Consider the following 15,007-nt stretch of genomic DNA (forward strand, 5'->3'; position numbering starts at 1 on the left):
GGTCTCTGACTAATCTGTGTTCCCACTGACAGGAAAAGGGAAAAATCACAGGAGGCGGAAGAAATTTTAACCAGGCAAGGTGTGGAAGTTGCACATGTTGAATATACACATTGATGACTTCAGTCACATGGCCATACTTAGTTATAAAGAGGGTGGGAAATATAGTTTGCAGTTCAGCAGCCATGTGTACAAGACAAAATATTAGATTTTGAAAGACTGCTAGTAGTCTTCCACAGTCTCTTAACATTTTGTATCTATTCTCACCGTCCTCTAATCCATTCTAATCCACTGCCACCAGAGTATTTTTTTAAACTCTCAATCTGATCATGTCAGTCTCCATATGTTTCAGTGTTTCTGAGTAAGTTATAGCACTACTTCCTGGCTTGGAGGTCATCAGCATTGGGCAAGGTTGGGGGGCAGTTTTTGCAAGTAACTTAGGAGTCCATATGCCAATTAAGAATGAAAATAGAATTTTAAAGTAGGATTTTATGTATATGTAGCAATTTTGTTTACTTTATGTACAAGTTTAGGGGATTAGCAGAATACAAAATTGCATTGAAATATTCTTGAACTCGTGGTAGTACATGGACATCCTATTTCAATAAAAGCTTTTAAAAAGTTACTTTGAGAGGCATAGTTTTTGTTACATTAAAAATGTGTCTTCAGGGGCGCCTGGGTGGCTCAATGGGTTAAAGCCTCTGCCTTTGGCTCAGGTCATGATCCCAGGGTCCTGGGATCGAGCCCCGCATCAGGCTCTCTGCCCAGCAGGGAGCCTGCTTCCTCCTCTCTCTCTGTCTGCCTCTCTGCCTACTTGTGATCTCTGTCTGTCAAATAAATAAATAAAGTATTAAAAAAATGTGTCTTCATTCTTGAAAAGGTAAATGGCTAGCCTGCAGGATAAATGAAAGACTTCTTATTCTTACTGTGGGATACAGGATCCTTTGTGCTCTAGCTCTAGACTTCAGCTGTGTATCTTATCTGTCCTCCTACGCATTAAAGGCTTACCAGTAACTTCTGATCCCCAAACACAACATGCTTTTTGATGCCTTTGCCGTTGGACCTTATTTTTCAATGTCATTTATCTTTTTTGTACTTTTATTTCCTCTTTGCCCATTAGCTCGCTCCTTTTCATTATCTATCTTGAAAGTTATTTATATTTTAAGGTGTAATTCTAAAGTTGCCTCCTCTGAGCTCTTCCTGTTTCAAAGGATCCCTCCCTTGACAGACCGGTGTCCCATTTCTAGCCCTTCAAACGCAGAAGTTTCTAGACTTCAATGCAAATCTTTACCATAGCATTTATTATGAGGGTGAATTTCCTACTTATCTCACAAGTATTTTTTGTACACTATTTAGTTCAATGCCTTGGCTAGTTTTGAAGTATACAAAAACACATCCTATACACATAATCTTGTAAAGTTCATAATTTAGAGTTTATAATCTAGCAAAATGGACAAAACAAATAACTGGTGGAGAACAGAATGTGGAAAATATAAGAAAGAAAGGTACAAAATGGTAGCAAAGGAAAGAAACAGTTAACTTGAGGCAGTCTTGGGAGGCCTCATGATACCCTTAAACAATATTGAAGGTAAGGTTTTAATAAGGGTGTAAAATTTGAGCTATGTTCCAGAGAAAGACAGTGGCCCAGAAACTTGGTAGAGAAATTTGTCATATTTGAGCAACAGTAAGAGGTCAAGCTGCCTAGGTAAAATAGTTGATGTAGAAAAATGATACGAAATAGAGTTGAAAAAGTAAGTTGCAGGTCAAACTGTGAGAGGCTTTGAATGCCAGAGTGAAGAATTTACACAGTGGAAGAACCATCGCTAATTTTCTGAACAAGTGAATAACAAAGTCAAAGCAATGCTTTAGGAAGACAGGTTGGCACAGTAAATAGGGAAAAGACTGAATGTGGAGAGACCAGGAAGCGAATTACAGCAATAATCCAGTTGAAGTAGAGATTCTGGATCAAATATTTACCGCAAGTATATGAGCTAAATATCTGGCAATGTGGCAGATTGAATTTACACAGATACCCTTCCCCACAAACATAATGAACATATTGGATATGTTGGATATTGGATAAAATATATCCAAAAGAATTTTTTTTAACAAAAATGTCAGCAACAAAGATACTCAAGGCTAGGAATGTTGCTGGGAGCTAATACTGTGTAACATCTCAGAGGATTCAGAAACATCTACAGACCTTAAGAGTAGTTTCAACACCCTCATGTGGATAGGATTATGAACTTGGACCCTGGTAAGGTAAGGGAACTGAAGCTGAATATGTCATGTGTACTAAAAAGCTTGGAAAGAGTGTTTTCATTTTCTTTTTTAAGATTTTATTTATTTACTTGACAGAGACACAGCAAGAGAGGGAACACAACCAGAGGGAGTGGGAGAGGGAGAAGCAGACTTCCCGCTGAGCTGGGAGCCCAGCCTGATGCAGGGCTTGATCCCAGGACCCTGGTATCATGATCCGAGTCAAAGGCAGACGGTTAATGACTGAGCCACCCAGGTGTCCCTTTATTTTTTTTTTTAAGATTTTATTTATTTATTTGACAGAGAGAGATCACAAGTAGGCAGAGAGGCAGGCAGAGAGAGAGGAGGAAGCAGGCTCCCTGCTGAGCAGAGAGCCTGATGCGGGACTCGATCCCAGGACCCTGAGATCATGACCTGAGCCGAAGGCAGCGGCTTAACCCACTGAGCCACCCAGGCTCCCCCCAGGTGTCCCTTTAAAAAATATTTTTTTTAAGAGTTAAGCATATGGCTATTCCCATATGCTTTCTTTTTTGTTTGTTTCAATTTTTATTTAAATTCTAGTTAGTTAAAATATAATGTAATATTAGTTTCAAGAGTAGAATTTAGGGATTCATCACTTACGTATAACAGCCAGTACTTATCACAAGTGCCCTCCTTAATACCCATCACTTATTTAACCCATCCCTCTTCCCACCTCCCCTCCAGCAATCCTGTTTTTTCTCCATTTTAAGGAGCCTTTTTTACGGTTTACTTCTTGTTTATCCCCCCTATGTTCATCTGTTTTGTTTCTTAAATTCCACATATGAGTGAGAGACTCCTATTTTTTTTTTAAAGATTTTTATTATTTGACAGAGATCACAAGTAGGCAGAGAGGCAGGCAGAGAGAGAGGAAGGGAAGCAGGCTCCCTCCTGAGCAGAGAGCCTGATGCGGGGCTCGATCCCAGGACCCTAAGATCATGACCTGAGCCGAAGGCAGAGTCTTTAACCCACTGAGCCACCCAGGTGCCCCGAGACTCCTATTTTTATTTTAAGAAGAAAGACTAGAAAAATGGGCACCAAACCATAGTAAACAAATGGACTGACAACCATCTCAAAGCAGTGAATAGGGAAAAAGTCATCTATGAGAAATCAAAACAACTAGACTTCTGCCAGGACACAGTAGAGTTGACCCTTGAACAAACATGGGAGCTAGTGGGGCCAAGACCCTGCATAGTTAAAAATCCAAGTATAATTTTTGATTTCCCAAAAACGTAATGGCCTGCTGTTGACTAGAATCATTACTGATAACACACTTTTCATATTATATGCTGTAATCTTACAATAAAGCTAGAGAAAAAAAAGTACTGAGAAAATCATAAGGAACAGAAAATTCACTTATAGTACTGTACTGTAGTTAATAAAAAAAAAATCCAGATAGAAGTGGACCTGTGCAGTTCAAATCCATGATGTTCAAAAGCCAACCGTATATACACATAAGCACTATATGCATGGTATATGAACTCCAAACTGAGAAATTAAAACTGATCTAAGACCAGTAAGTCTCCTCAGGGTTCTGACAAATACAAAACATCTCTGGGACACTTCTATGACCCAGGGTACACAAAAACCCTACAGTAAAAGTTGCCTTAGTGAAGATGAATTTTTGGTCAAATATTTAAATCTTATGAGGAAGAAAGAAAGTACATTGTGGCAGAGTTGGTAGATAAGACAATCAGAATTAGTCCTCAAGAACTAAAAAGGTGATAAGAGAGACTATAAAATTAGAACATTTAAAACAATAGATTTTTTTAAAGGAGGAGAAATAAGACAGTACAGTATAAAGAACAGACAAGTTTGAAAACAAACATCTAAAAATCACAGAGTGCTTGAAATTAAAAACAGATAAAAAAAGAGGCTAAGAATCATAGAGGTTAGAATAAAGAGACCTATATATTTTAACAGGAGATCCAATTAAACTGAAAAGAAGGGATGAGAAGCAATAATCAAAGCAAATAACTCAAAGGTACTGAGACTTCTGCAGTACCAACCCTCCCCGAAACCAAAAACCAAAAACCAAAAACAATTCATCCTCAGGTTAACAAAAATCTCGGAATAAATTTTTAGAAATCCACACCTAGACACAACATAATTAAGCTACAAAATATCAAAGAAAAAAGAAAGACAAACTCATGACTTTCAAAGGAACAATATTTAGTCTCAATAGAAATGGAAGCCCAAAGATAAGGGAAGGTAACTAATTTTTTAAATTATTTTTTTATTCACATAAAATGTACTATTAGTGCCAGGGGTATAGGTCTGTAATCACCAGGTTTACACACTTCACAGCACTCACCATAGCACATACCTTCCCCAATGTCCATAACACCACCACCCTTTCCCTATCCCCACTACCCCCTACCCCCCACAGCAACACTAACTTTGTTTTGTGAGATTGAGTGTCTTATAGTTTGTCTCCCTCCTGATCCCATCTTGTTTCATTTATTCTTTTCCTACCTTCCAGACCCCCCACTTGCCTCTCAACTTCCTCATATCAGGGAGATCATATGATAATTATCTTTCTCTGATTGACTTATTTCGCTAAGCATAATACCCTCTAGTTCCATCCATGCCATCGCAAATGGCAAGATTTCATTTTTTTTTGATGACTGCATAGTATTTTATTGTATATATATACCACATCTTCTTTATCCATTCATCTGTTGATGGACATCTAGGTTCTTTCCATAGTTTTGCTATTGTGGACATTGCTGCTATAAACATTGGGGTGCACATACCCCTTCGGATCACTACATTCGTATCTTTAGGGTAAATACCCAGTAGTGGAATTGCTGGGTCATAGGGTAACTCTATTTTCAACTCTTTGAGGAACCTCCATGCTGTCTTCCAGAGTGGCTGCACCAGCTCGCACTCCCACCAAGAAAGGGTTTCCCTTTCTCCGCATCCTCGCCAGCATCTGTCATTTCCTGACTTGTTAATTTTAGCCATTGTGACTGTGTGAGGTGGTATCTCATTGTGGTTTTTATTTGTATTTCCCTGATGCCAAGTGATGTGGAGCACTTTTTCATGTGTCTGTTGGCCATCTGGATGTATTCTTTGCAGAAATGTCTGGTCATATCCTCTGCCCATTTCTTGAATGAATTATTTGTTCTTTGGGTGTTGCATTTGCTAAGTTCTTTATAGACTTTGGACACTATCCCTTTATCTGATATGTCGTTTGCAAATATCCTCTCCTGTTCTGTCAGTTGTCTTTTGGTTTTATTAACTCTTTTGGGAAAGTAAGTAACTATCAGGAATTCTACACACGGCTAAAGTATTATTCAAAAATTAGGATAAAGAAATTTTTTCTTTTCAGAGAACAACAAACCAGTTTACCACTTAGAGGACTTTATTTAAATAATTACTGAGGGGTACCTGGATGGCTCAGCTTGTTGGGGGTCTGCCTTCTGTTTGGGGTATGATCCCGGGATCCCTGGATTTCATCCCACATTGGGCACCCTGCTCCATGGGGAGCCTGCTTATCCCTCTCCCTGTGTTCTTTCTCTCTATCGCTCTCTCTTTCTCCCTCAAGTAAATGAATAATATCTTTTTAAAAAATTACCAAAATTAAAAACCCAGAAGGAAGGAATGGGATGCAGTAAGCAAAGAACAAATTGGCAAACCTAAATAAGCACTGGCTAAAACACTTTTTGGTGGGGAAAGTGACTTACCTTGATGAGTTTGGGAATAATTAAGCCTCATTCTCACTTCTCTTGAGAGCCTACACATTCTGATCCATTCTTTCTTGGATTTTTTTCAGGGACAGGCCTCAGTGTGGAGCTATGTGTTTTACTATAACTAGGTAAGTCTGCTTAATTCTGGGGTACAGTGTTTATAAGCCTATAAGACACATGCATTTCTGTAATACCAGTTTTATCAGTAGTAATATTGATTTTTTTTTATCTCCATTGCCTACTCTTCTCAGTTGTTCGAAAATTCAGATAGAGATTCAGCCAAAGTGGTATCTAGAAGGAAATTTATGGCTACAAATATACCTATTAGAAAACAAGAAGGACTGAAAACTAATGAGATCAGGAAAAAACAAAGTAAACATAAAAAATATAAAAGGAGATAATAAAGAGCAGATGAAAGATGAAAGAGCAGAAAAAAGAACCAAGAAAAAAAGATTTAAATGAACAATATCAAGAATGAAAAAGTGGATATATAACTACAGAAGAAAATTTCAAAACTCACAAGTGAATAATCAACTTTATGCCAACAAATGTGAAAACTTAGATGAAATGGTAAATTGTCAATAAAAATATAAATATTGATTCAAGAAATAATAGAAAACATAGACTATAACCACTGAAGAAACTTAACCGGTGGTCATAAATCTCCTAAATTCCAGGTCAAGATATTTACAGCCTTATTTTACCAAAACTTTGCCAGAGAAAAGAAAAAAGAGAGGAAACCTCTCAAGTTCTGTGAGGCTAGTATAATCCAGATATCCACAAGATGAGTAATGAAAGGAAAATTTAATCTTACTTATAAATGTAAACATTCTAAATAAAATAGTCATAACCCAAATCCAATATATCTAAAAATAATCAGAATGTCATGGTCTAACTGGTTTGTCCCAGGAACACAAGATATTAGAAATATCTATTAATATTCACCACATTAACAAATTTAGGGAGAAGAAAAATGTCATACCAATAGATAAATAATATATTTTTTTAAAGATTTTATTTATTTATTTGACAGGCAGAGATTACAAGTAGGCTGAGAGGCAGGCAGAGAGAGAGAAGGAGGAAGTAGGCTCCCTGCTGAGCAGAGAGCCCAATGCGGGGCTTGATCCCAGGACCCTGGGATCATGAGCCAAGCCGAAGGCAGAGGCTTTAACCCACTGAGCCACCCAGGCGCCCCGATAAATAATATTTGTTGTTTCAATGTCGACATATGAGAAAAACTTAGCAAACTAGGAAAAGAGGATAATTTTAATTTCTTTCATCATAAGTACAAGTACTTAACATTAGTCACAAGACAAAGATGCTCATCATTGCTGCTCATATTCAACATTAGAGAGTTTAGGCAACATAAGAAAGAAACAAGAAGTAGAAGGATTAAAAATGAAGAAAAAAATAGCTGTTTCCGGTGTTTCTATACACAGGAAATAAAAGAAACTCTACAAATGCTGGAATTTATGAGAATACAGCATGGCTGCTGTATACATGGAACAGTGTAAATAAATGAGTATAATTCCTATATTCTAGCAACAGGCATAACTTCCATTTTTTTATTTTATTTTATTTTATTTGCATTTTCAGTGCCAGCAAGGCACTACTGTTACATTATTTAATCATAAAAAGAGCATAGTAGGTATATTTGTCATCATTTTAACAGATTTTGAACCTAGGACTTGGTGAATTAGGTAATTTGGCAAAGGTCCTACTGCTGTTAAGTGAGCCTTGGACTACAATCCAGGTCTATGTGACCCCAAAGCTTGTCATGCTTTTAGCCACTAGATTCTGTGATTTCCTCCCCAGTTATGTAAAGAATGTGGTGATATCCCCTTGCTCCTGACCTCAACTGTTTCTTTTTACTCGAATGTTTTAAGTGTTCTTTAACAGATGAATCATCCTCATGCCCTCAAATTCTACAGACAGAAAGCATGGATAAATAAATGGTCGTAGAAGAGTTTCAAGATAATTCTGGAAAAAATCTAGATGGTGGTGGGTTCAAAAGGATGCTAGCTGAAAAGGCATCTGGGGAGGAAAGCGAGAGGCCATGAGATGCCCAGTAGGACTGGGGGCCCAGGGTTCTGTTGCGGGCGGCAGTACCCAATCCCTGCTCTGCTCACGCACTGCCTGCTGGGAGGCCCCCCACCCAGTCTAGCCACAACCAAGAGGACTGGCGAGCGTCAGTCAGGAGCTTCCCCTCTTCCTGTGTGCTCTGACACGGGAGAGAGATGGGATTCTTTAATATAGAAAGACTGGAGTCAAAACAATACCATACATTCCAGTCTCCTTAGTATTACCCTTGAAGATGGATTTCATGTTACTCATAGCAACAGCTGCAGGAGCTGTAGCCACACTTGCTGCTGCTGCTGTTACCGCATTGATAGTAGTAAAAAGTCTAAGTTTTCTAAAGAAGAGAACAAGTAGGAATGATGATAGTAAAAAAATCAATTTCAAGACGGAAACAAATAGGAAACACGGAACACATAAAGAATTGGGTGAGAAGGAACAGGAAACCCACGAAGAAGTGAACGAAGAGAAACAAGACAGCCAAACTTTGTAAGTGTAAACTATAATTTGATTAAATTTCGGCTAGATAATGATGCAGGTCAAATGAAGGCAGACAGCGGGACGACACGAGGCTCCTTTTCTACCGACCAAAAGGCAGAGTCCGGAGGCAATGCACCGTCTTGCCTGGTATCACAGTGTCAGACTTATTTTAAGGTCAGCTTTCTGTGAAACTGGTCGTCAGAGGTTAAGGGTTAGTGGAGACTGCATCTTTATAATGGTTTAAAGGAAGTTACAGGAAGGTCGAATTGTTAGTGTGCTCTTGTTTCCTGGTAGAAGTTTGGGTTTTGCCATTTCAGGCCCTGATAAGGAAAAACACACCCCTCAACTTTGTTCAGCTGGCTTTCACACAAGACACTGCGGGAACTGAAAGGAAAAGGCCTCCTTTCCCCGCGAGCGGCGGCGCCCCTGCAGAAGAGGCGAGGCTGCCGCCATGCGGCACAATGGGCGCCACCTCACAGAGCGGGGCGCGGCGGGCGGGCGGCAGGACCGCGCGGCCAGACTGCGAGCGCTCCGGCTGCCAGCACATGGGCCCCTCGGGGCGGCGAGGCCGGCCGGTGGGTTCCCTGGCTGCGGGTGGCACTTCGTCGGGAAAGAGAGGCGGTGCAGGCCTACTGGCCGGCGCGTCCCACTTCGAGCACGCCTAGGCAGTGCCCAGCTGCTGTAAAAGGCGTGCCTCTGGTTGCCACAAACAACCCAAAAGGGTGTTTCAAAACACGCTGGCAACGCGCGGGGTCGGCCGGCTGCCTCTCACCTAACCCAGTCGCAGCTCTCCCAGCTGCCGCGCGATGGCGAGCAAACTCCCTTTGCCTTCTGTCCTCTCCTCCCTGATCCTCCCCGCTCCGCCTTCTCCCTCCCACCCTAGGCCGGCTCGGCCGCCTCCATTTTCCAGATCTTTCTCGAACCCTCGGCATCTCGGGCAGCCGTTGCCCGAGTACTGACGGAAGCGGCCGAAGTGGAGGCGAGGAGCAGCCTCGGGTGCAGAGCGGCCGCTCGCGCACCTCCCCGGCGGCCGAGCGCGCAGGCGCAGACCTCTGTAACTGCCGGTTGGAGGCGGTCGAACCGCAGTGGAGAGAGACCGAGGCGGCGGAGCCTGCGGCGCGGGAGGCCTCTATCTCCTCCTCTGGTCCCGGACGCGCTGCCCTAGATTTAATGCGTAGCGACTTCGGGTCATTTCTCCTCTGCTTCTCGTAGGAGTCCCAATTCTTGGAGCAACAGCTCAGAAAAGGACGCGGTTCCCACACGGGAGGCTTCAGCACCAGCTCCCCGACGATTCGGCGGCGGGATGTCTGTGGTTGGCATTGACCTCGGCTTTCTCAACTGCTACATCGCTGTAGCAAGGAGTGGCGGCATCGAGACCATCGCCAATGAGTACAGCGACAGGTGTACCCCGTAAGTGCCTTGGCTTGATCGTAACCCCGACCCTAACAAACGTTTCCTCCCGACCCTGCGTGGGTCCCGCCTGCTGGCTGCTTCTGCTGCGCGCCGAACCTTGTGATGACAGGTGCAGTCCATCAACTGCAGTCCCTGGAGACCGCTGGTTGGCGGGCCCAGGTGGGAGTCGGACTTCTTCGCCCTGCAGAGCTGCTTTTCCTTAAAGGACAAGGGACTTCGCTCTAATAGTTGGCGCATCTCCTTTCTGTACCCTCTCACGCCCACGTCCCCACCCTGCCTCTGTTCCCCAGCGGGCCTGCTTTAGTTTTCCGGGGCGGGGGGTGGGGTGGGGTGGTGCAGAACCTCCTCGATATCCTGAGCAAATCTATGAAAAGATGTCTGGTTACCTCTAGCGGGGCTTGCTGGGGATTACCGGCCTCGGGCGCGGATCTCCCATTAGCTGAGCAAAGAATTCTTCATTCCGCCCTTCCTCCTTTCCCCATCTCTCTGCCTGACGGCTTTTCAGAAAAGTAAGAAAAGGAAAGCTTAGGCTGCACACATCAGAAGATGAGTTGCAGGTTCATCTGGCCCAGAAAGCCCCCCCCCTTTTTTTTTGCTAAGTTGTTGAGATGTTCGGGGTTTTACCCCGTGTCCTTGAAAATTCGTGGGAATTGGACTGGTTTCCAGTGGCGTATATTGATGATGCATTAATAGGGAATCGGGGATGGGAGTTGTTGGCCTCCTGAATTGTATTGGTAATGTATGTCCATGAATGAAAAGCGGTGCAGCCAGAACCTATCAAAAGCGAATTTCTACAGAGTGAATTATAGAAGAATCAGAGGCGGGTGTCCTGTATAAACAGGATCGTAGAGTGATTCGTTTATGAACACTTAATGAAAGACTTAGGAGAGGCGTTATGCCACGGAAACATGTTTCTACACGTTCCATTGTTTCTCTGGTTTATGAATGTTGTTGGCAAAGAATAATTAGAGTAATTAAGACAGGTCTATGAAAAATTAGCCTTTTATTGTCAGTTCCTGTTACTGGTAATTTTGTGAAGAAACCAACTGTTCATGTCTTTCTTTCTGTGGAAAAGTAACTAAACATCTTGATTTGATGCTTTAAGGTGACCCAAAATATATAAATATGAGACTAATTTTAAGATCCGTGTTAAGCTAAGCCTTTAAATGATAAAATTACTATGATTGTATGAATAATTTAAAAATATGTCCAGATGTTGAAGAGTAGCTGACTTGAAGCAGTCTGTGCCTTTGGTTTCTTTCAAAGAATATTCTGGAAGGTTTTATACCACTTTTTTCTAGATATATACGTTATATTCTGTTGAAATTTTACATGTTTAAATTCTCAGGTATGAGCATAGATCAGTCAATCCTCATACTACTGTTACAACTTTTGCTTCCTTTTATGTCTTTTTCCAGCCTTTATCCACAATGAGAGGCTCAAGCAGAAATTGTGAACTGTTTCATGACTTTATGTCTGAAGATCTTGTTTTAAGCCACAACAGATAGAGGCTGCCAGAAAAGAAGCAGTAAATTCCCTTGTCCTCTTTCAGCAGAGTAGAGGTTAATGGGGGCAGTCTCTGGCTTCAGGGACTTAAGACCATGGAGAAAAAGTGAGGGGTAGCATGGATATTCCTCTAATCGTTAAACTCTTATCCTAAAAGATCACAAACCAGAACTGTAAGATGCTGCATTTCCGGCTCAGAAGTCTTAGTAGCGAGTCCATTGACTTTTTAAAGAACCAGGCCAGACTTAATTCTTTAAAAATTAGGCTGCTCATTTTCATGTTTCTTAGACACATTGGCTAATTCTACATGGCTGAGATCTAATATACTTCTGATCTGTGTGTAAGAGCCACTAATACCTAGATTTAGTGAACCTAGTCCAAACTAGAAAATTACTAAGGCGGAAGTATTCGTAGCTGTGTTAGCAACTCTGCCTCTCTTTTCATGGCTGTGTACTATTACTTACCTCAGGATCTTTTATTGTTACTAAACTAATACTTCACTGTAGTCTGTTCTTACACTATATTTACTCTGTGGAACTTAAAATTATTGAGTGAAAAAATACCTTTTCCAGGTCCCTGGACCTTTGTTTATTGAATATGTATCTTGCAAAAAGCATAACTATTAGAGAACCTGTAAATTTTCTAATACATCACAGTATTTAATGATATAAACTAGGTTTCAAAAACTTTTTTCCCCTGTTCCACTCACTGACACCATGGTAATAAGACATAGGTGTTTTCAAATACATTACAAAAGGACCTTGTGGAAAGAGGAAGGAAATGTTCCATTTAGTTCGTTTTGGCATTTATGCTTTTTAACATTTTTTTCATTCTTTAACATGCTTGATTATACATGGGAAGGTCTGGTGAATAAACCAAGGACAGTTTAATGGAAAAGATAATTGCTTAAGTTTTGGCCTTGTGTAAAGTTGGAGGGCATGTACCAGCTGCTCTTCTCCCATGCTTAAATTGAAGAGGGGGAAGGAAATTAACATGCATAAGTTGAAGAGGAAAATTAATTTCAGAACATTTTCTTATTTAAAGCAATTGTTTCACAAATAGTACAAGTTCATTGTAGAGAGGTAGACACATTAAAAGATTAAAGGAAAAATTTAATTCCTCCGCCAGAAATAAAACTTCCAGATGGTTTTCTCTGTGTTTCAAGGATGGATTATACTTTTTGCACTTATATCCTGTTTGGTAACTTTTATGTAATACATACTTCTGTACCATTAGTTTCAGTGTTTTTGTATAATCCTTTCTTTAATTCCATCCCTTTTTGGACAGTGAAGTTGTTTATATTTTTTTATAAGCCATACTGCCATAACTATCTTTGTGACTGAATTTTTGACCCTTATAATTCTTCAAATTAATTCTTAGAAGTAGAATAACTGAATATGCACATTTTGGGATGTTTGTATTGTTCAATTAAGCATAGATGTGGGGGATTGGAATTTCCATCCCAGACTTAATTATATCAAAGTGATTAGTTTCATGGGAAAAGAAAACTGTAGCCAAGAACCTTCATTCAATATTAGACTAAAGCATGTGATCAGCTAAAACAAAACTTTTGTTGATAATAGTGATTGGTATGTGACAAGTGTTGTGCCTCTATTGTCATATGTATTATATCAATTCTGTGAGTTTGGTAATACTAGCTTTTTTCATAAGCCTAAAGCAAACTTAACTGTTTTGGCCAAGAACTTGTAAGCAATGAAACTGATTCAGTTTCAGGCCTCTTTTACCCCCAGAACCCCAAAGTCCTTCCATTATCCATTGGTATAAGGCTGGTATATCCATATTAGGTTAATGGGGACATAACAAAGGAACAAAGTATCTGGCTGAGAAGCATCTTTGCTCTAGTATCACCTGTTTTTGAGTAGTTTCTAAGAACTGTTTTAAAATGCTTTTAAGGTATTTTAAGAACATGTAAAAAATCTTATTTTGTTTAACAAATTCATTAAAATGCATAGCAACACAAAATAGGTTATTATAAGTATATGGAGGAAAGCAGTGTGGAAGATTGTAAACTACAAACTGCATATTTCTTGTGGGTAGCATTAGGAGGACGTGCTTTTACCACATAATGTGTAAGGTTTTGAATTTTTATGAACATATTTTACAATAAGGAAAATGGAGTTTTTTTAAATGAAAGTATTTCAAGACATTTTTGTTAGGTGTATTTTTCAAAATTCTGTATGATCAGACTGAATTTTCAGTTCTCTGGTTTTCTGTCCTCATTTTTCCCTGTTTCTTTACCAGTGTATGAATAATTTGGAAATATGGGAATATACTGTTTTTACCTTACTTTGAGCTGTCCTCTTCAGTGCATACAGATAGAAATCACTTACTTTGGGTTATTAAAAATAAACATTTTTATACATAGGAAATGCCAAACTCCAGAAGTTAATAGTAGCTATATTTGGGTAGGAGGAGAACTTTTCTTGGTGATAGCAGTTGGGGAGGTTGTGGGGGAGGGGAGGCTTTAACATTTTATTTAAATATTCTTTATATCATATGAATTGGCTTTGTATATCTTACTATGAGCTTATGTTAACTTTGATTTAAAATATTTTAAATACATCTGAGAAAGTAAATCTCCAGCTCTTCCCAGCCACCTAATAAACTTAAGTATGTATGCTTTTAGTTTTATACAAGTGTATGTGTATATAACTGGTATGTTTTTCTATGTGTTTTTTAATGAAAGTAGAATTACATGGTTTGTATTTTGCAACTTTTTCTCAAAATACATTTTGAACATCTCAAACTCGTGTGTATAGTTCTAATTTACTTCATTTAAAAATTTTTAAGTTTTAAAATTTCAGTTAACAGTAATATTAATTTCAGGTGTACAATTTAGTGATTCAGCACTTTCATACAGCACTCAGAGCTCATCACAAGTGCATTCCTTAATCCCCATCACCTGTTTCACCCATCCCCCCCACCCACCTCACCTCTGGTAACCATCAGTTCTCTGTAATTCAGAATCTGTTTCTTGGTGTGCCTCTGTCTTTTTTAGCATATGCTAGTTTGTTTTGTTTCTTAAATTACACATATGAGTGAAATCATACAGTATTTATTTTCCTCTGACTTACTTCACTTAGCATAATATTCTAGCTTCTTTGGGTAAATACCTGTAGTGCAATTGCTGGATCATAGGGTAGTTCTATTTTTAACTTTTAGCGGAACCTCTCTACTGTTTTCCACAATGGCTGCACCAGTTTGCATTCCCACCAGCAGTGCAGGAAGGTCCCCCTTTCCACATCCTTGCCAGCACCTCTTGGTTGATTTGTTGATTTTAGCCATTCTGACCTAATTTACCTTGTTTATTTAAATGGCTGTACGGGGTGCCTGGGTGGCTCAGTGGGTTAAAGCCTCTGCCTTCGGCTCAGGTCATGATCCCAGGGTCCTGGGATGGAGCCCCACATCAGGCTCTCTGCTCCTCGGGGAGCCTGCTTCCCTTCCTCTCTCTCTCTGCCTGCCTCTCTGCCTGCTTGTGATCTCTGTCACATAAATAAAATCTTTTAAAATAAATAAATAAATGGCTGTACATCCATTGATAAGTG

At 40.1% G+C, this 15,007-nt stretch overlaps 1 protein-coding gene across 2 annotated transcripts in view; it reads left to right on the forward strand.

Moving 5' to 3' along the window:
* Positions 1-8,134: 8,134 nt before the first annotated feature.
* The window catches only part of HSPA4L (heat shock protein family A (Hsp70) member 4 like), a 52,057-nt gene continuing 45,184 nt past the window's right edge, over positions 8,135-15,007 (forward strand). The window contains exons 1-2 of one of the 2 annotated variants that reach the window (XM_032333368.1): positions 8,135-8,531; positions 9,735-9,932. In XM_032333368.1, the coding sequence (XP_032189259.1) occupies positions 8,281-8,531; positions 9,735-9,932 (449 nt within the window). In that variant the 5' untranslated portion in view covers positions 8,135-8,280. Of the gene's footprint in view, positions 8,532-8,992; positions 9,098-9,734; positions 9,933-15,007 lie in introns of those variants that run through there. The other variant, XM_032333369.1, reaches the window with a different exon arrangement.

This window comes from Mustela erminea, chromosome 2 (assembly GCF_009829155.1).
Source record: "Mustela erminea isolate mMusErm1 chromosome 2, mMusErm1.Pri, whole genome shotgun sequence".
Taxonomy (NCBI): domain Eukaryota; kingdom Metazoa; phylum Chordata; class Mammalia; order Carnivora; family Mustelidae; genus Mustela; species Mustela erminea.